The sequence below is a fragment of the Rhinatrema bivittatum genome, chromosome 8 (genome assembly GCF_901001135.1).
Source record: "Rhinatrema bivittatum chromosome 8, aRhiBiv1.1, whole genome shotgun sequence".
NCBI lineage: Eukaryota > Metazoa > Chordata > Amphibia > Gymnophiona > Rhinatrematidae > Rhinatrema > Rhinatrema bivittatum.
The window spans coordinates 10,304,641-10,324,561 of NC_042622.1; the positions used below are offsets into that span (position 1 = coordinate 10,304,641).

The following is a 19,921-nucleotide window of genomic DNA, read 5'->3' on the forward strand; positions in this document are numbered from 1 at the left end:
TCCCAGGGGGGTTGAGAGGTCCTGAGGGGACTACCCTCCCCCGGTTGAGGCCGCTGCTAGGGTCGAGGACCCGGCTACGCGAGTAGCAGCGTCTGGGGTGACACCGGGGAGCCCGGTTCACTCACCCCTGCTGGATTAGGGCTCCAGGACGGTGGATAGTGACAGGTTTTTTTGTAAAAAAAAAAGAAAGTTGTTGATTTTGTTTCCGGCTCTGTTCCTTCGCGTCGCCGCTCCGTGTTGGCTCCGGGGGGGCGCTGATGGCGGGGGGAGGTCGGTCGCCTTAATCCTACCTGTTTATTCGCGTGGCTCTTCTTTTCGTCGCGTTTCGCCGGCATGCCTCGGGGCTGGGTCGTTTGCTCCCAGGAGGTTCCTAGGTCCTGAAGGGACCATTCCTCCTGGTAGGGCACTGGCTGGGCTATGGGTCGCGGATCCGGGGTTCGCTTACAGCCCAGCCGGGGGATACCGGGGGCCCGGTTCTCTCGCCCCGGCCAGACCGCCGTACCGCTGCGAGGGACAGCTCAGTTTAAAAAAAAAAAAAACAAAAAACGGTGCAGTTTTCTTTTCAGCGCGCCGGGTTCTCTGCTGCAGCGGTCGTTTCGGCGTTTCCCTCTTTCTCTCTTTTTAATTTTGCTTTTTCGGCACGCTTCCGAGCAGGCCGCTTGGGTCGGCCTGCTCGACTTGCGACTCCAGCGCCGTGCGCCTCTAGCGAGCGCGGTTTCATCAGGCGGCAAAAAGGGGGGGGCACAGGATCGTCGGCCTGTCTTCAGGGGGTGCTTGTTCGGCGGCAGCCTCTCGCGTTTGCGGTCGGGGACCATCCGGCGGCCTTCCCCAAGCTGTTCCTGTCTGCCGCGGGAAAAGATTTAAAAAAAAAAAAAAAAAAAACGCCGACCTCTCGCGCGAAATTGGCGGGAACGTCGGCCATCTTGGTGCCAGCGTCGAGCGCGACACCAAGCGGCAGGTCCCAGGATTTCCCTTGTTCCGTTCCCCCCCCAGCGGCCGACTCCGCGGTTTATTTACCATCGGAGGCGGTGGGGGGGGGAGGGCTGGGGGAGAAACGCTCTTTGCCCCTGGTTTGCTTTTGGCCTGGCTTAGGGCCTTTATGGCCCGCAGAGCCCTCAAGCGACCTTCTGGCCAGGTGGGGGGGCCTGAGAGGCCAATCAGTTTGGACTGGACGCGTATTCGGCCGCGGATCGCGGCAGCGCGATTCATAGCCAGATCGCCCGTTGGGGGCCCTACCGCCTAGCTTGGGCACGGACCCTGCCTCTGACTCGTCGGATCCGGTATTTCCTAGGTGCCCTCCCCTCCTCCGAGGGGGGCTGGGGGAGAGGTCTACATCTGATTCGTCGGGTCCGGAGATTTCCAAGGCGTCCGCCCCGCCTCCGAGGGGGGCTGAGGGGGATGGCGCGCCGCCGCAGGGGGGCGGCGAGGCAGACACAGGCTTCGGAAGGGGATCACTTGAGCTTGATCCGCCTCTTCATCAGGAAGTAGATGGCCCCTGATTCCCGCCATCCTGGAGGGGTTGGGCATCGCCACCCCGCTGCGGGTAGGCTCGGCTGGGCTTCCTTCCTTTTCACCTCTCTGGGTCAGCCCTGCCCTCTCGAGAATAGGATACTCCGGCGTTGCACCTTTAGGTCACGAACGCTTTGGGTAAGCTCTCTCCTTTGCCGGAGATCGAAGGATTTCCCTAGGGGAAATCGGGGTTTTTCCAATGGCCCGAGGATAAATTCAGGGCGCGGGATTCGTTTTCGGCCAGGTCCCGCTTTCGTGATCCCAGGACGTCACGTCCTCAAAGTCTCCTGGTCAGGCGTATAGGACTTCTTCCTCCAGGACCCCGCCATGGCGGCAGCAGTCCTTTCGGGGGAAACGAGGGAGCCCCGGAGTGCGCAGGGGTCCTAAGCTTCACAATGAAAGGGGGTCGGCCTCTCGCTCTCTCACCGCAGCCACAGCACGCCGTTCCCAACGTCGGGGCGCGGTGGATTTCAGTTGTCGAGAGATGGGCCGGTGTAACGTCAGACCAGTGGGTCCTCCACGTGATCAGACTCGGCTGCCTCCTCCGTTCCGGTCAACCACACGGCAGGGGCCGTTACTCCATTTACTTCCTCGCCCCAAGAAAGGCGGCACGGCCAGATCTATTCTGGATCTCGGTGGAGTGCACAGATGCCTTTGCGTTTCTCACTTCAACATGGAGTCGATTCGGTCGGTAATTGCTGCGGGGCAGCCCGGCGAGTTTTCTGACCTCCCTAGCTCTCGCGGAGGCGTATCTTCGCATAGGCATTCAGCTGTCGTTCCTGCACTTCGTCAGGTTCTGCGTTCTAGGACGGCATTGCCAGTTTCAAGCGCTCCCGGTTGGTCTCGCGACGGCCCCCGTACGTTCACGAAGGTGATGGTCGCGGTGGCGGCGCGGCTGCGCCAGTAAGGTCTCCTGGTACATCCTTACCTGGACGATTGGTGGATTCGGGCAAAGCCCGAGGATCAATGTCGGTTGTCAGTTGGCCAGGGGCCTACACCTTGGCAGTCCCTAGGATGGGTGGTCAACTTCAACAAGAGTCATCGGACACCCTCGCAGACCTTGGAATATCTGGGAGCCGTTGCCGACACGTCGCAAGGCTAGGTGTTCCTGTCACACGAACGGAGATACGAGCTGCCAGCTCAAGTAAGGCGCTTCTTGTCTCTCAGCCGGCCGCGGGTCTGCGACTGCCTTACGGTCCTGGGCTCTATGGCTTCCACACTCGCGCTGGTTCCCTGGGCGTTCGCTCATCTGCGACCATTACAGTCGTCCTTACTATCTCGCTGGGCGCCGGTTTCCGAGGAGTTCCGCTTACCGCTTCCACTAGGGGGACACGCGAGGTCCAGCCTGCTCTGGTGGCTGGATTCCAGTCATCTGTCCTCTGGAGTGTCTCTTCTGGTGCCCAATTGGACGGTGGTGACCACGGATGCCAGCCTCTCCGGTTGGGGAGCGGTCTGCCTAGGGAGCTCGGTCCAAGGCCTATGGTCAGTGTCGCAAGCCCAGTGGTCTATCAACAGACTAGAGACCAGAGCGGTCCGTCTGGCTCTGCAAGCCTCCCTACCGGTAGTGCGGGGAGAAGCAGTCCGAGTGTTGTCGGACAACGCGACCACCATGGCCTACATCAACCGCCGAGGCGGGACAAGGAGCCCACAGATGGCGGAGGAAGCTCGGCGCTTAATGGTCTGGTCAGAGCTACATCTCGGCGACACAGCAGCCTCTCACATTGCAGGAGTCGACAACGTTCAGGCGGATTTTCTCAGCCGGCATCGCCTGGATTCTGGAGAATGGGAGCGGGCGGACGAAGCTTTCTTCTCATTTGCGAAACGTAGGGAGTGCCCCACATGGATCTGATAGCCACGTGGCACAACGCGAAGGCTCCGTGATTTTTCAGTCAGCTTCGAGAAAGGGGGGCAGAAGGCATCGATGCGCTGCTGCTTCCCTGGCCGACGGATGTTCTGCTGTACGTGTTTCCCCCGTGGCCGATGATCGGCAAGATTCGGCGGCGCATTGAGTTGCACCCAGCCAACGTGATCCTGGTGGCACCGGAGTGGCCACGCCGGCCGTGGTTCGCAGACCTCCTCCAGCTCACAGTAGCGGCACCCCTTCAGCGCCAGGGAATGGCGGGTCTACTCCATCAGGGCCCCGTCTGTTTGGAGGATGCGGATCACTTCTGTCTCGCAGCATGGCTTTTGAGAGGAATCGGCTGAAGAGAAAAGGTTACTCAGATGCGGTGGTAGCCATGTTGCTACGTTCCAGGAAACAGTCGACGTCCCTGGCTTATGTCCGTGTCTGGGTAGTTTTTGAGGAATGGTGCGTGCAACGTGGGGTGGGGCCCCACTACGGCTTCTGTCTCCGACATTCTGGCATTCCTCCAGACAGGTCTAGCCAAAGGTCTGGCTTGCAGTTCTCTATGGGTCCAAGTGGCGGCGATCGGTTGTTTGCAAGGTGAGATCCGTGGTACGTCCCTGGCTCTTCACCCGGTTATCTCCCGTTTACTTCGGGGAGCTAAGCACCTTCGTCCTCCATTGCGTCTCCCCTGTCCGGCTCGGAACCTCAATTGGGGTGAACCTTTGAAACACGTAACTATTAAGGACCTCACGTTGAAGACGGTGTTCTTGGTGGCGGTCGCTTCGGCACGGCGTGTTTCGGAGTTACAGGCCTTGTCCTGTAGGGAACCCTTCTTGCGCATTTCCGATTCCGGTGTTTCTTTGTGGACGGTTCCTTCCTTCCTGTCGAAAGTGGTGTCGGCCTTCCATGTAAATCAATCGGTTGAGCTGCCCGCTTTCGCGGTCGGGGAGCCCTCTGATCCAGAAGCGAGGGAATTGCGGACGCTTGACGTGCGGAGATCCCTCCTTCGCGGTCTGGAGGTCACTTATCCATTTCGGGTCACAGATCATCTGTTTGTTTGGTTCTCTGGTCCAAAGACAGGAGCTGCAGCGTCCCGCACGACGACTGTCCGTTGGCTCAAGGAGGCCGTTGGTTCGGCGTACTTGGTGCGGGGAAAACCACTTCCCGTGGGTCTTCGGGCTCGCTCGACTCGCTCTCAAGCTGCGTCTTGGGCGGAGGCTTCTCAGGTGTCGCATCAAGAGATTTGCAGGGCGGCTACCTGGAAGTCGTGGCATACCTTTATCCGGCATTACCGGTTGGATGTCCGGGCTACCGATTCCGGGGATTTGGAGAGATGGTACTCCGAGCGGGACTCTCTGCTTCCCACCCTCGGTAAGTTGGCTCTGGTACATCCCAGGTGTCCTGGACTGATCCTGGTACGTACAGGGAAAGGAAAATTAGTTTCTTACCTGATAATTTTCGTTCCTGTAGTACCAAGGATCAGTCCAGGATCCCGCCCGCAGTGCTGCGCTGAAGTAACGGAGAGTCCGCTCACTGTTCTGGGTTAATCTTGTCCGCTTGTTTCGCTCTCTCGGTTGGAGGGTCCGTTTCCAGAAGGGATGTTTCTTTCCCCGTTCTATTAGCGGTTTATAGTTAGTTTTGGTTTTAGTTCTCTGGTTGTGTTTCTACTTTGACATTACGTATGACTGAGGGGCTGTGACTGGCACAGGGGCATATATGGCTCCGCCCACAAGTTTTAGTCTGTCTCCATCTACTGGTGCGGAGTCACAACCCAGGTGTCCTGGACTGATCCTTGGTACTACAGGAACGAAAATTATCAGGTAAGAAACTAATTTTCCTTTTCAAGGACGATCTCTGTGACATTCCTCACACCCGGTGCCTTATCGCTGGGAAACTGCTGCTTGATACTTGAACAACAGAGCACGCTACAAAGCTGCGAGCCTCATGCGCCCAGGCTCTTCTGCAGCCCCTGCCAGCCTGAGGAGTCAGCACTGACTGCAAGGAGACAGAGCACGACCGAAGCCAGGAGGTCCTACAGCGAGCAGAGCCTCCGTCAGAGCCATCCTGCTGCAGCCCAGAATCTCCCAAAACCAATCTCTAGGGAGCCCGTTTTCAGATTTTCAGCAAACAATTCTCCTAAGCGTCACCCTGCAGGCTATGGGCTCACTTTTCTAAGGGTTTGAGAGGTGGGGGGGGATCTACATTGGAAAGTTGCCTAGGGTTGAGCCCTATTGTCACTAGGCACCTAAATTCATGTCCTGAAGAGGTAGGAGGCCAGCAAGTGGACAGGTTATCCAGCTAGGGGCAGCCACAAAAGCTGCCACAGATCTCCCGCTGATTATACTCGGCTAAAGCTTATTCAGATAACTTTGGCCACGGCACTGGATATTTTCAGGTAATTCAGAACTTACCTGGCTGTATTAAGAATAACCTGGCCAGCAGGTCCAATCCCCCACTGCCCCTCCATCCCCCAAGAGAATTAAAAAAGGGGGTATAGCACCCAATCCCACACCCCCCCCAAAAGCATTTAAACATGCCCCCCCCATCCGAGAAATGTAAATTAAAAGCAGGGCTCCTCTACCACATCAGCAGGCACCGCACCCAGCATCCCCCCCCCCCCCCCGGCTGCGCTGGGAACTGGCAGTCACTAGGTGGCGCTCTAACTGAACGTACACAAATGCAATTAGTGCTGATCCCACTGGACAGTGCCTGGAGGGCAGAGGGCAGCAGACAGTGACGGGATGGCAAAGCTGGGTGGGCAGTGACTGGACAGCAGAGAGCTGGTAGGAGGCTGAGGTCGATCCTCTTCCACTGGCCACGAGCAGTGACGCTCTCTTCTTCTCCTCGATTGTCTCTTGTCACTGCCCATCGCACGGATCTCGCTGTGGGCTGCTTTGTGACCTTGTTCCGGCCATCGGTTCTCCTACATGAGAAGTTACGACTCGCTTGCACACTTAAGTAAACAGAATGCACGTCTGGAAGATGAAATAACCTCCCAGAGACGAAGGGCCATGGAAACTGCGGGACTCTGGCACGAGTCAACGTCTGCTGCAGGTTTCTGGGCTGGGCTGGGCTGCGGGGTGGGGAAGAGGCAGAGGACACTCTCCTGCTGCATTGCATTGACATAAGGGGACTGACCAGTGCCTGCAAAGCAGGCCTGCACTGGTCAGTCAGAAGGCAGCCACCCTCCAACAAATAAATATCTGTCTGGTCCTGCCCCTGGCCAAAGGAGGCATCGCACTACTCTGCTTCAACAAGTTCACCATGAGACATCCTGCAAGGAGACAGGATCCAACAGCACCAGACTTCCTGCTCACCTGCAGTCCTTGGTCCCCTTTCTCTCCCTTAGGTCCTCGGGCCCCCGGATTGCCCTAGAAAAGGGAGCAGAGAAGCAGCAAAAGGTTATTCTTCAGATGTCCTTAGCAGCTGAAGAGACCCCATGCCCTCCCTCCAGGCAGAAAAAGAGCAGGAGATGAGCAGCATCACGGAAAGTGCAGACTCCAACAACACAACGCAGCCAACCTATGCTCAGGGACCAGCATTTCTCCTGAGTACATCTCCAAGCACAGAGTCAGGCGCCTTCATCCCATCCAACGGCATTCTGGGCTCAGGTAGTCCTGCATCGCTTACGCAGTTCTTAGGACTACAGTTCCCATAACGCTTTGGGAGCAGAAGCAGAGGAAAGCACCCAACTGGGTTCCAAACCCATTAGTATGGCTGCTTGGCTCATTTTCAGGAAAACAAATTGGCTCAGATTAACTCACGGGTGGTCCAGAGGGCCCTGGAGATCCACGTGCGTCTGTACTACAGGTGCAGGGGGTGGCGAGGGCAGGACAGGTCTCCTCGTCTCTCTAAACAAAAGAGGCAAACACCGTAAGGGGCAACACACACACCCTGAAGGAGAGGAAGCAGGCGGGAGGTCTCAGGCCATGCAGTTCCTACCTGCTCCTTCGGACTTCCAGGGCTGAGATCCGGCTCCATGAGCCTTCCTCACAGCCACGCAGAGACGTTTCCCCCAGTTTCATCTTCCCTCCCATCTCAGCTGGCTCAGTCATGGCGGCAGCAGCCCTCAGCCCCTCTGTAATCATGGCCACCAGGTGTCACTGTCGTACGAGGACCAGGACTGCCTCTCCCCGGGGCTGTAAGGGCTGACTCTGCAGCATCCCCAGTCCTTGCCAGCCTGGGAAGCAGAAGACCTGGCGCAGGAATCAAAGCCGCCGAGCCCCTGCTCAGCCCCTGGGCGTTAGTCTTATCTTTAGCCCCTGGGCAACTCAAACGTCTACTTCAATCGCATGAAAAGTTAGTTTTTTGGCGTCTCTGAACTACGCACAGAGCACTTCCAAACTGCAGTACCCGTCTGGTGGCCCCACGTCAGGAAACCCCCAAATTGTTCACTGTGGCGGTAAAGTCACAGGAATGGCTGGGGGGTCTCTTCCGTATCTCTGCATTCCTTGCAGCTAGAGATCCTCTGCGCCTTCCCCCACTCCCTCCCCGGGGAGGCCATCTTCCCAGGGACAAACACATCCCAACGTGGCCCCTTCTAGCCTCTCTGCTCATTACCAGTGCAGGCAGATCGCAGCATTGCTCGTCCTCTGGCCAGACAGACGTGCAGATAATCTGGAATGACTGCAGCTGGAACTGGAAGAGACAGAATCAGACAGCGGGGGGGGGGGGGGGCAGAGGTTATTCCGGTAAGGTTCGTGGGTATAACTGATTGTGCAGCAGGCTCTGCCGAGTGATGGAGACAGGGATAGGCAGCGACCCATAATGCACCTCTATTCATAAGAGACACGACCGGCCCCGTGTGCCTCCAGGTGCAGCCATGGCCATGACATCATGCAGCAACGCTCTCCGCTCAATAACAGGTCATCAAGCAAAGTGCTATCCTGTCCTACATTACCAACGCTGCTCTCCCTGTCCCTCGCTATAGCAGAAAAGCAAGGAGAGAATTTAAAACACAGAACTGGAGCAACATCTCCCAATGGCCTGGCATCGAACATGAACATCAGTTGGGCTGGAGGCTCATGTCCTGATGTTCACAGAAGACCCCCAACCACCCCAACTGCAGTAGATTACACTGAAGAACGACAGAGAGAGAGAGAGAGAGAGGAGGAAGGCACAGGGGCTGTGGGCTCAGGGACGCTCCTCCAGCCCCTCTGCACCGCTGGGTGAGCACCGCAGTCTGCAGAACCATCAGGGCGGCGGAAATGGGCTCGCTGAACGCTGCCCGCCGGCTCCGCACGTAAAAGTGCACGCGCAGTGCCGAGCGAGGAGGCGGAGCTGGGGAGCGGTCAGCACCAACACGTGCACACGCACAGCCATGTACACGTGTGCACCAGAAAAGATCCCTGCACAGCAGCCTGGGGAAAGTTCTCTCTTTTAAAATTGACCTAAAGTCAGCAGGCAGAGGTACCTGCAGACTTTATACTTCTGTGCACAGTTTAAAAGGGTCCCTCAAGAGCTTCAGCGTAAGGAAAAAAGGAGCAGATTAAAAAAAAACCAACAACTTTGTTTTATTCTGCTGCAGGTGGGAGCTTTTACAGTGCACTATTTCCAGAATCCCGAGGCAGAATGAGACCCCACACCCCCGGATCAGAGGGGACAGGGCGGTGCCTCGGGCTGAGTGCAGCTGGATGCTGGTGGTCAATGGTCAGCGAGCCACTCTGTCAGCCAAGACAGGGAGGAAAGTGGAGAGCATCACGGAAAGAGAGAAAGCACCTGCTCTGCAGACTGACGTGCATCTGCAGCTAATCACCAAATAAATCCAGCTCTATGGGCTTAGAGTAGCCACGACTTACAGCCACTGATCCGCTCCTTGGTCCTCTGGTGGCCACCAGCTTCCCCAGCATTTCATAGCCCTCTCTGGAGACCAGGCTTGCTTGGCCAATGGGCTTTGTTGCCACTTTCTGGCAGTCGATGTACAGCAGGACACTCTGCGCGCTCACAGCCACGTGCACCTGGCGAAGATGAGACAAGCGAGACAGCTCGCAGGCTCCCTGGAATGATGACGCCACGCAAGGACTCTCGCCAGGACTGGCCTCACTGGCATAGCCTGGCCCATCCCCCCACCCGGGTTCCAGGCCCTGGCGAGGAAACCCCTAGCACCGCCTCGCCCCTCCCCAAATCACTTTCACCCCTCCCAGCAGTGACCGACAGACACGTCAAACAAGGGCATTTTCTTCTCTCTCTCACCCGAAGCAACATCCGGATTCCACCCAATTTTTAAAATACTGAAAATAGGTAAAGCGACTCCAGGGCAGCCGCCTCCGCTATCACGCCCGCTACAGAAACCCAGCCCTCTATGAAAATCCCTCAGTCCGAGCATCGCCCTGTCCCGCACTAAGATCCAGACGTCAGAAGATGTCCGACATATTTTATATATAAATCTGCAGTGTGCAATGTGCACACTGGGTGGGTTCCAACCTTTCCCACTAAGAGCTTGCCCCATCCTAGACAGAAACCTTATGAAAGCTCCCGTAAAATATCTTCTTCACTTCCGGCTGGTCAAAGGTGACTTCCTGCAAATCATTCTTGTAGTCACGATTGAAATAGGTGAAGAATTTCTTACTGGCTGTAGAGAAAGGGAGGAAAAACAAATCAAGATCAAAAAAACAGAGCCCGCGACCTCCTTTCCATCCCTCAGCGCTCCCTGCGCTGCTCCGTCTGACGGCATCTGCACCTTCCCAGGGCTAAGCTCCAGCACCAAGGCTCGACTACAACTAGTGAAAAGGGCAGCCCGAATATTTCGGCTGAAAGCAGACAAAAGATGCATCAGCTAAGAGCTCTAATCCCAAATCTCAGAAAGTCTCTCATCTGCTTCCTTTATTACATTACATTTGGTCCAACAAATTGAGCAATCGATAACTCCTGCTGTTTATCATTTCCATACTACAGTAAGACACTTGTGTATGTAACAAGATGTAGGGCAAGCTTCCCTCACCCAGCTCTGCCAGTGCCCCTCACTCCCACCCTGCGGCGCCTCCTACTATTCCAGTACTGAGACCCTCACACGGAGCTCTGCCCTGCAGCGCCTCCTGCTATTCCAGTACTGAGACCCTCACACACAGCTCTGCCCCGCAGCCCCTCCTGCTATTCCAGTACTGAGACCTTCACACACAGCTCTGCCCCGCAGCACCTCCTGCTATTCCAGTACTGAGACCTTCACACACAGCTCTGCCCCGCAGCACCTCCTGCTATTCCAGTACTGAGACCCTCACACACAGCTCTGCCCCGCAGCACCCCCTGCTATTCCAGTACTGAGACCCTCACACACAGCTCTGCCCTGCAGCACCTCCTCCTATTCCAGTACTGAGACCCTCACACACAGCTCTGCCCTGCTGCACCTCCTGCTATTCCAGTACTGAGACCCTCACACACAGCTCTGCCATGCAGCACCTCCTGCTATTCCAGTACTGAGACCTCCACACACAGCTCTGCCCTGCAGCGCCTCCTGCTATTCCAGTACTGAGACCCTCACACACAGCTCTGCCCTGCAGCGCCTCCTGCTATTCCAGTACTGAGACCCTCACACACAGCTCTGCCCTGCAGCGCCTCCTGCTATTCCAGTACTGAGACCCTCACACACAGCTCTACCCAGCAGCACCTCCTGCTATTCCAGTACTGAGACCCTCACACACAGCTCTGCCCTGCAGCTCCTGCTATTCCAGTACTGAGACCCTCACACACAGCTCTGCCCTGCAGCCCCTCCTGCTATTCCAGTACTGAGACCCTCACACACAGCTCTGCCCTGCAGCGCCTCCTGCTATTCCAGTACTGAGACCCTCACACACAGCTCTGCCCTGCAGCGCCTCCTGCTATTCCAGTACTGAGACCCTCACACACAGCTCTGCCCTGCAGCGCCTCCTGCTATTCCAGTACTGAGACCCTCACACACAGCTCTGCCCTGCAGCACCTCCTGCTATTCCAGTACTGAGACCCTCACACACAGCTCTGCCCTGCAGCACCTCCTGCTATTCCAGTACTGAGACCCTCACACACAGCTCTGCCCTGCAGCTCCTGCTATTCCAGTACTGAGACCCTCACACACAGCTCTGCCCTGCAGCCCCTCCTGCTATTCCAGTACTGAGACCCTCACGCACAGCTCTGCCCCGCAGCACCTCCTGCTATTCCAGTACTGAGACCCTCACACACAGCTCTGCCCTGCAGCTCCTGCTATTCCAGTACTGAGACCCTCACACACAGCTCTGCCCTGCAGCACCTCCTGCTATTCCAGTACTGAGACCCTCACGCACAGCTCTGCCCCGCAGCACCTCCTGCTATTCCAGTACTGAGACCCTCACACACAGCTCTGCCCTGCAGCACCCCCTGCTATTCCAGTACTGAGACCCTCACGCACAGCTCTGCCCCGCAGCACCCCCTGCTATTCCAGTACTGAGACCCTCACACACAGCTCTGCCCTGCAGCACCTCCTGCTATTCCAGTACTGAGACCCACACACACAGCTCTGCCCTGCAGCACCTCCTGCTGTTCTACACGATGATGTGAATAAGTTTCCATTTGATGCTAGGCCAGAGCTGCTGAAAAAGAATTCAAGAGATGAAGAGTTAGGGGCATCCTCAGCCCAGTGCTGCATGCGACTTCTCACCTCTAAGCTATTTTGGCAATTTACTTTATTCCTTTCTAAAGTCACAACCTTTCTTCATCACCTCCACAACAAGGTCTGCAACAAAATTTACCACTACGGCAGAAAGCAGATGTGAAGGAGCGGCCCTACAGCCCCTTTTAACCTGTACAGGTCCAGGCATCTAGCTTGGTCCACCTTAAATCCCATAGAGAGATGGGACCCTGCTCCAGAGGATAAGAGGCTGAGCCCAGCTGGGATCGGGAGGCCACAGATCTCCAGGAGAAGGCAGCTCCCAAATGCATTTCTATCCTAACTAAACTGTGAGTGTTGCTGCTAGCAGGTAGCCGGTCGTCTATTTAACGTATGCTGAAAGCGTTCAATAAAGTGAATGTTGCATGAAGCAAGGCTGGAGTCAGCCTTGTTCCTGCCTCCAGCCTACGAAAGTTGCTTGGCCATCCCCCAGCACTGGTCAAGGGCTTCGGTAGTGAGTTCCCACCATCCAATCAATGACGGAGTCTTACGGTCAAGGACAAGTCCAAGCAGTGGCTGGAAATTCTCATCTACCATCTGCCAGACAGCAAAGGGCTCCTTGGAAGTGTTAGGCCGGAGTCGTAGAACAAAGCTGATTGTGTGCTCCATGGGAATGCCATGTGGATGGATTTCTCTGAAATGAAACAAAACCCAAAAAGGCCCTCAAATGACAGAACCACGAGCAGCATAGACAGAGGATGAATGGAAAGGGAAGAGAGAGAGAGAGAGACAAGGAGAGAGAAAAGCTGCCCCAAGAGATTAGACTGCTCACCATATTTGGGAATTTCCAGGCCGGTGCTTCCATTAGGTAAACCAGATGGTCCCCTAGAGCATCAACATTTTGGGGGTGGCAAAGCCAATACTGGGGGGAGGGAACCAATACTGGGGGGGGGGGGGGGACCCAATACTGCCAAAGAAGGGAGCGCTGTGCTGGAGCTGCCACCAATAGGGAAGCTGAGGGTTTGCCTAGGGCGCCAAATACATTTTCACCTGCCCTGGTTGGCCGATATCTAGCTGTGAATTGTAAACTGGCCGGTCTAAATCCATTTGTTCCCCAAACGAGGCTGGGTCAGCTGCCACATTTCTGGAGAGCCCCCTGCGCACGTGTTCTGGAGTTGCTTATCTCTTACTGAAGTAAGACACGTTGCACTGTTTCACCTTGGTTACAATTGCAATCAGTTGTGTTACCTACCCTGTAGGTTACTAATCCTACTTTAAAAAATGTTTCTTTTATACAAATTGATACAGATTTGATAAATATAAAAATAATAAAGAAAGAGAGAGGTTTTTCAGACTGGCGTTGACTTGATACACAACATCCTGGACCAGTGCTGAGGTCTTTCCCTCTCTGATATAGAAATTACAACATTTATATTTAAAAAACATTTTTTTTAAGTATTTATTTTATTTTATTTTAAGACTTTTCTATACTGTCGTTTAGAAGCTTCCGTCACAATGGTTTACAATAGGCACATAAAGATAAGGATTCTGAGACATTACTTTACACAGGTGCCATATCGGTACGGTACATAGTTTTTTTAAAATAAAATCATATAATTGTGGAGTGATAAAATGCTGTATGGAGTTTTTTTGGAATTAAAAGCAATGCTAATTTTAATAGTGTCACTTTAACTGATTACTAACCTACAGTACCAAACTTGATTTACACTAGCCAGTTTACAATTCGTTGATATTTGATACCAGTGTTTCCCTAATTGTGTGAATTATATTTCATGGCTGATATATAGCAACAGAACATAGTAAATGATGGCAGATAATCAAAATGGTCCATCCAGTCTGTCCAGCAAGATTAGAGTTGTAACTGCCACTCCATGCTGGTTACCCTTCAAGTTTTCCAAATAAGCAAGGATGACTTCTCATTACAGCTTTCCAACACTCACTCATCTTGGACTGACAGAAGCCGGACCCTTCATTCCCAATCTCCAGTTAAGAGGTATTGGCAGAATGAACATCAGACTATACTAAGTGACCTCATTCCTACCAACCTTGTTGGCCGGGTGAGCTGAATATCTTCATAAAGGGTGTAGACGTGCATCCCACTGAAGAGATATGGTTCCATTGCAACTCCCTCTATAGAGGCGTATTCGTCTTCCAGCAACCCGAAAGCTGCCATCATGTCAACTCCTACAGAGATGAAAAGAAGGAATGCATGACTTGGAGTTAATTTCAGGGATACCACGAGGGCGTGGTTCCATTTGTTTGTGGTCCATCTTGACTCAGCCCTGACGCAACCAACAGTGAGGGGGCTAATTACCTGGAGGACAATATTCAAAGCCATTTCTAAAGTATCAGGTGTTTTAGAGCACTGTTCTCCTATGCCTAGGTAGACATCTATGTGATTCATTGTTTTAAGATACATTGTTTCAGTAAGTGGTTTTCATGTGTTACAGTATTCCCTACTGTTTGTCCTGAAGGCAATTGTTTAAACATTTCTAAAGAGGCTGAACTGCTGCATGGAGACAAACCACCGGCATTACACATAATAGGTATTTAAAAGTTGTTTAATTATATACGGATACAGATATAGGCACATATGGACTTAGACACTTGTCATATAAGGAATAAGATCCTTTGAGTTAATTTAGACCATGTCACCATGATTTTTGACATTAAGTGTTGTCTAACCTTAATAATTCTGTCTGTATTTTTTATTTTATATATTTTATATAATTTCATTATTTATGTTTGATGTATATGTTTATATTCACATTCACATGTTTTTATATGTGTTTGTATTTGTTTTGTTCTAATAGCCCCTGAAGCAGCTCAAAGAGCGAAACTCGGCCTCAGTCGGGCTTTTTATGATGTTTTGTGCAAAATAAAGAACTCCTGGTATTCACTGATCCTCTTGTCTTGGTCACATGTACATAAATCTGTCCTCTCGCCGTGTGGGTGAAACTGTGAGCATAGTCCCACTAAGGAGCCGAGCGCACTGTATAACCCGCAGTTGGACGCGGGATGAATAGGCGCTAACTAATCCCCTTATGCAATAATGGGATTAGCGCCTCTACAACGCGTGTCCAATGCGAAGTAAATCTAATAGCGCTAATCACATGCAAATGCCTGGAGCAGGCGTTAATAGCTGAGCATTCTAAAACCAGTACAGAAAAGCAGAAAAAACTGCCTCTCTGTACTGCTTCCTACTTAATACTGTTGCGATATTACGTAGGAGAAAAAACTAAAATAAATCAACCCCTCAAACAAAAGCGCTGGTGGTTGGTGCAGGAAATAGATGCTCAATCGAGAAGCGTCCGTTTCCTGCACCCTGGCTGTGCGGCGTTTAGGGAAACAGACGCCGAGAAACTCGGTGTTTATTCTCCTAACCGGCAGAGGGTCGGCGCACTCGGGCTCTCTTTGCTAACGCGACCCCCTAATTTAAATACTGCATGGCGCGGTAAGAAAGCGGGCGCTGACTGTTCTGCGCATAAATATTGCATCGGCCCCTACGCGTGTAACGTTACCTGGATGGGAGGGGCTGCAAGTACTGTAGATGTGTACATTTTACAGAATGCACACGAAGAGGAGGGGCAGAGCTGTGCGCACGTTTCCTTCGGCAAGTTTGAAAGAGAACATTTCCCCTTTGAAAGCGTAGTTAAAATATTGACATGCCACGTTATCTGTGCGCTTTACAATACTGCGCGCATAGAAACGGAACCCAGACAGGCAGAAACCAGAAAAGGACTGGGCGCACATATCGCCTTGCTGCGCTCAAATGGTCCCTGCAGATGTAGGAAAAAGCTGCCCCACGAGACATCCGAGCAGTGGTGGAGTAAGGGGCAGTTCTGTTTCATCCCTGAGCTGTGGTTCAGGTTCCCCTCAATGCCTCAGTTTGAAGCCTCTGTGCTCCCTGTCACGTGTAACATGGAAGATGCCCAGCATTATCAGTAAGAGCCATCGCTGCCATCCTCTCCCTGTGGGCATCAAACACCTCCCTCTCTTCTTCCCATTGCGGTCTGCTTTGCAGTGTCGCCACACCCCTGCTGCATCATCCCTGCTCCTTCCTGTCAATGGAAACCTCATTAAACTCGCACGCCTGGACACCTAAAATCATTTAAGGTTCATCAGGCTAACTTTGAATCTCAGGGGGACGGGACCTCTTGTAATATTCCTTCTGAATTCCACTGCTCGGCTTTGGGTCCTTTGCTGGTATTTATAGCACAGGCTGGGACAGCTGCCACATTTCATGCAGGCCCCCTGCGCACGTGTTCTGGAGTTGCTTATCTCTAACTGAAGTAAAACACGTTGCACTGTTTCACCTTGGTTAAAATTTTAATCAAATGATAGAACAAAGAAATAAAAAACGTGAGGCAAAATGTCTATAGTAGAGGAGAGATGTAGTAAATCTAATTATTACTCCCAGTCCTAATGCTGACCCTGCAGGGCAGTACCAGGTGAGAGGCTCTGATAGTGTCAGGGGAGGCACTGTACTGTGGAAGGGCTGAACCAATGCTGACACTGCAGGGCAGGTCCTGTGCACTGAGGACACTGCCTTTCTAGCAATACAACAGATGATCCTGACAATCAATTGTTTGTGTAAGATAGAATATGTTTGCTTTGTTCTCAGCTCAGAGCTATAGAAACCTGCTCCCAGAACGGCAGTACAGCCTGAATGGCAGCATCTTGTCTGGGGTCTGCTCCTCGCTGGTGCTGAGAGGTGTATTTAATAGGTGCCAGGGTGACATGGCAGAAGAGAACTCTCATTCACTGTGAAGGGGTATAAAACTGTTTTGTAAATATAAGTGCCCTCCATTACTACCATAAGCGTCCCATGAGATAGCTTTTGCAACTCTCGAGGGAGCAGGAGCTGCTTCAGATTAAAGCTAATCAAACTATCCTCGTCCCATGTGCTGATTCTTACCCTCTGTGCTGGTTGCCTGGGGGGCTTCGGCTGGACCACGAGCTGCAAGGGACAGACAGAGCATGAGTAGTGATCCGATGGCTTCCCTCGGGCAGCCCTGCGTGAGAGCCCGGCAGAGAGCGGTACCTGTGGCGTGAACGACGGTGCTGGCTCTCCCCGCCACGCCCTGCAGCTCAGGATACACGCTGAGTCTGTAGGTGGAGTCGGGCTCCAGGTCGCTGAAGCAGTGATGGTGGGCGTCAGGGCTCAGCGTCTCCTCCTTCCGCCGTCCATCTAGGCAGAGAAAAGAGAAGACCATGCTGGGTCAGACCAAAGGTCCATCGGGCCCAGCATCCTGCCTGCAACAGAGGCCAACCCAGTTCACTGGGAAGTACCTGGCGGGATCCCAAAGAGTAGATGTATTTCTTCTCACCCACTCCCAGGGATAAGCGCCGGCTTTCCCCAGCTCTACCTGGCTAATAAGTGTTTATGGACTTTTCTTTCAGCTTCATTGTGTGCTGCGTGTCCCCTGCTTTTAATACTATTTGAAAGGCTAAATAACCATTCCCCATTTCCTGTGGCACCCCCAGGACAGAACCTGGATCCTTCCACAAGGGGTTAATCATGGAGAAAGGCCACTTAAAGGAGTAAGGAAGTGTTGTGTGCACTTTGCCCCCCCCATAAAGGAACTGTAAGGCCCTGGTAATCTCTGGCGTCTGTCAGTGCCCCCCCCCCCCCCCCCCGGCAGAGGAGATTTCCAAGCACAATCGCTTCATCTTTTCTTTCAGGTCCGGGTGCGACTGGCGCATGAATTTCCGTGACGTTGTACTTCTACCTTTAAAGGACTGGAGGACCACCCTATGGGTTGTGGCCCCGACGCTGGGTTTCCATCTCAGGCACAGCTTGGAGGGCTCGGCCTCGTACACAGTTAGATCGGTGACACGGAGCGCCACTAAAAAAAAAAAGCAGAAAAGTCAGTCAGTGATCAGCGTGCGGCCTGAAAGCATTGCATGGGCTTCTTGGATGCCGGCTGGGCCAGGCCATCCCTCCTCCCCACGCTCTGCCTGCTGGTCTGTGGGTGCTCGAGCTGGCTGGGTGTCTTGGGAGGGGCAATGGGTTTCCACTCTCCGACTAAGTGGGCCTGGAAGGAGGCAGTAATTGGAGAAGTCTTCCAGGCACAGACGGCAGCATCCTCCACCTCACAATTACACAGAGGCAGCTATTTAAAAGGGTTTATATGCAGGTAACCTTTCAAATTACCCTGACAAAACCAGAGATCTGACTGTTTCCCCCACCCCCGCCGTCCGGCTAAACTTTGCCAAAAGTTACTCATTACCTGCACAAAGTCTGCCCGGAAAGGAAGAGACAGTGATGGCGCACACTTCGGTTTTGGCCAGTGAGCTGCTGCAGCCGGCGTGACGTTACCGGCGCGACTTCATGTCGGAATCTTATCCGGCTGCATTCCGCTGAATATCTGCCCCCCCCCCCCCCGGCTTGCTGAATCAGTCTCTCTAAGCCCCTGGAAGTGGGAATAATAACCGGGCGGTTTGCTTACGGGTCCGGGCACTGGCAGATACCGCGGCGCTCTCGCCAGCGTCGTAGACGGCAGACAGGCTCACTTGATAGGAGGTATCGGGGAGCAGCAGCTTAACAATGACGCTGGTGCTTCTTCCGGAGACAGTTACCTGCAGCAGAGGGGACAGACTCACCCGACTCGTTAAACACAACACCCAGGGACACTCCCAGCTCACTACAGGACAAAGGATCAACCTCGCTGGGACAGGAAACGAATGGAGTCGGGCCTCGTGAGTGGACATGGCCTGGCACTTACTGTCTGCGGTGGCCGACTGCTGGATGCCGCTGCGTAAGCCAATCTGTAGAGCTGGACATGGCTGCCTGGGTGATCCCAGTGGACGTGAAGGCTGCTGGGGGTCTCAGACACAATCTGCAGGTTCGAGGGCGGACTGCCGATGGGAATCTCAGGAGGTGCAGGAGATCCTGTTTGGGGGGGGGGGGGGTAACAAGAGAGGCTGGGGAATACTCTGTGCCCTCACACACCCATCCCCGGGTTAGGGACCTCAGGGCTGGCGGGTAGACTGGCACCCAATACTCACCAGTACGGTGCCGGACAGACACCGCGTCACTCTGAGCCCCATCCTGGTAACGTGCCGAAATGGAGATCTGGTAGTCTGCGTTCATTTTTACCCCCATCAGAACAGCTCTCTCCTGGGTCCCGGGCACAGAAACCTGCAGTGTGGAAAGACACAAATGTCAAACAAACTTTTATGCACGGAAGTGGCACTTTGGAAAGTAACTGGGAGGTGCGCGTGTCCGCGTGCACATAAAACCCCATTCTCCGTTTACTTCTACCTCACACTAGCAAGAGGCGCTCCGGGGGCAGAGCTGGAGCGGGGAAAGTATTTACGCGAATGATTTCGGTTTTTGGAAGTCTACAGGTAAATGAACTCGCAGAAAGTTAGAGCAGCGGGTACCACGACAAGCCCTGAATTTTCAAAGCGGACTTACGCACATACGTCTGGGTAAAGTCTGCGGAGGCAAAGAACAGGGTAAAAAAAATCCACCTCACTCCAACCTCGCCCAAAGGTATTACAGCCCACTAATACTCCAGTAATCTCCAGGATCTATGGGCTCCTCGAACCATCCAGCACAGAAACTAAAATTATGAAATGGCTGGAAAATGCTTCGTGTTAGCGATTTGCTTTCATTGCAAACGAAACAGGACATTTCAAAAGAATTTCTCGTTTTCTTTTACTTCATTTTGAAAATGAAATGAAAGAAAAAATACAAACGAAATTCCATTTGTTTTCTATCTTGTTTTGTTTTTTTTTAAAAGTAAGTAACAGCCAGCCCAGGGACCTCCTTCCTCACCACAAAAATCACGATTCTAAAAAAAAGTTTAAAAAGTCCTGCTGTGTCTTTTCCCCATGCAGACACCTCCCCTCCACCTTACCCACAGTCACAAGTAGCTTCAGAGGGCAGGCACGACCCCTGGTCGCTCCTGCCCCACCGCTCTATGCAAAATAGAGATGTGCATTCGTTTTTGCCGAATTGGAAAATTTCAACGAAATTGTCC

At 53.3% G+C, this 19,921-nt stretch overlaps 1 protein-coding gene across 2 annotated transcripts in view; it reads right to left on the reverse strand.

Annotated features, from left to right (window-relative positions):
- Positions 1–19,921, reverse strand: part of COL20A1 (collagen type XX alpha 1 chain) — a 102,249-nt gene that overhangs the window by 19,853 nt on the left and 62,475 nt on the right. For both annotated transcript variants that reach the window (XM_029611815.1, XM_029611814.1), the window contains 13 exons: positions 18,942–19,074; positions 18,659–18,825; positions 18,383–18,512; positions 17,663–17,779; positions 16,975–17,121; positions 16,849–16,890; positions 13,976–14,114; positions 12,461–12,603; positions 9,817–9,926; positions 9,154–9,312; positions 7,916–7,993; positions 7,120–7,206; positions 6,673–6,726 (listed from right to left, as the gene is read on the reverse strand). In XM_029611815.1, the coding sequence (XP_029467675.1) occupies positions 6,673–6,726; positions 7,120–7,206; positions 7,916–7,993; positions 9,154–9,312; positions 9,817–9,926; positions 12,461–12,603; positions 13,976–14,114; positions 16,849–16,890; positions 16,975–17,121; positions 17,663–17,779; positions 18,383–18,512; positions 18,659–18,825; positions 18,942–19,074 (1,506 nt within the window). The remainder of the gene's footprint in view (positions 1–6,672; positions 6,727–7,119; positions 7,207–7,915; positions 7,994–9,153; positions 9,313–9,816; positions 9,927–12,460; positions 12,604–13,975; positions 14,115–16,848; positions 16,891–16,974; positions 17,122–17,662; positions 17,780–18,382; positions 18,513–18,658; positions 18,826–18,941; positions 19,075–19,921) is intronic.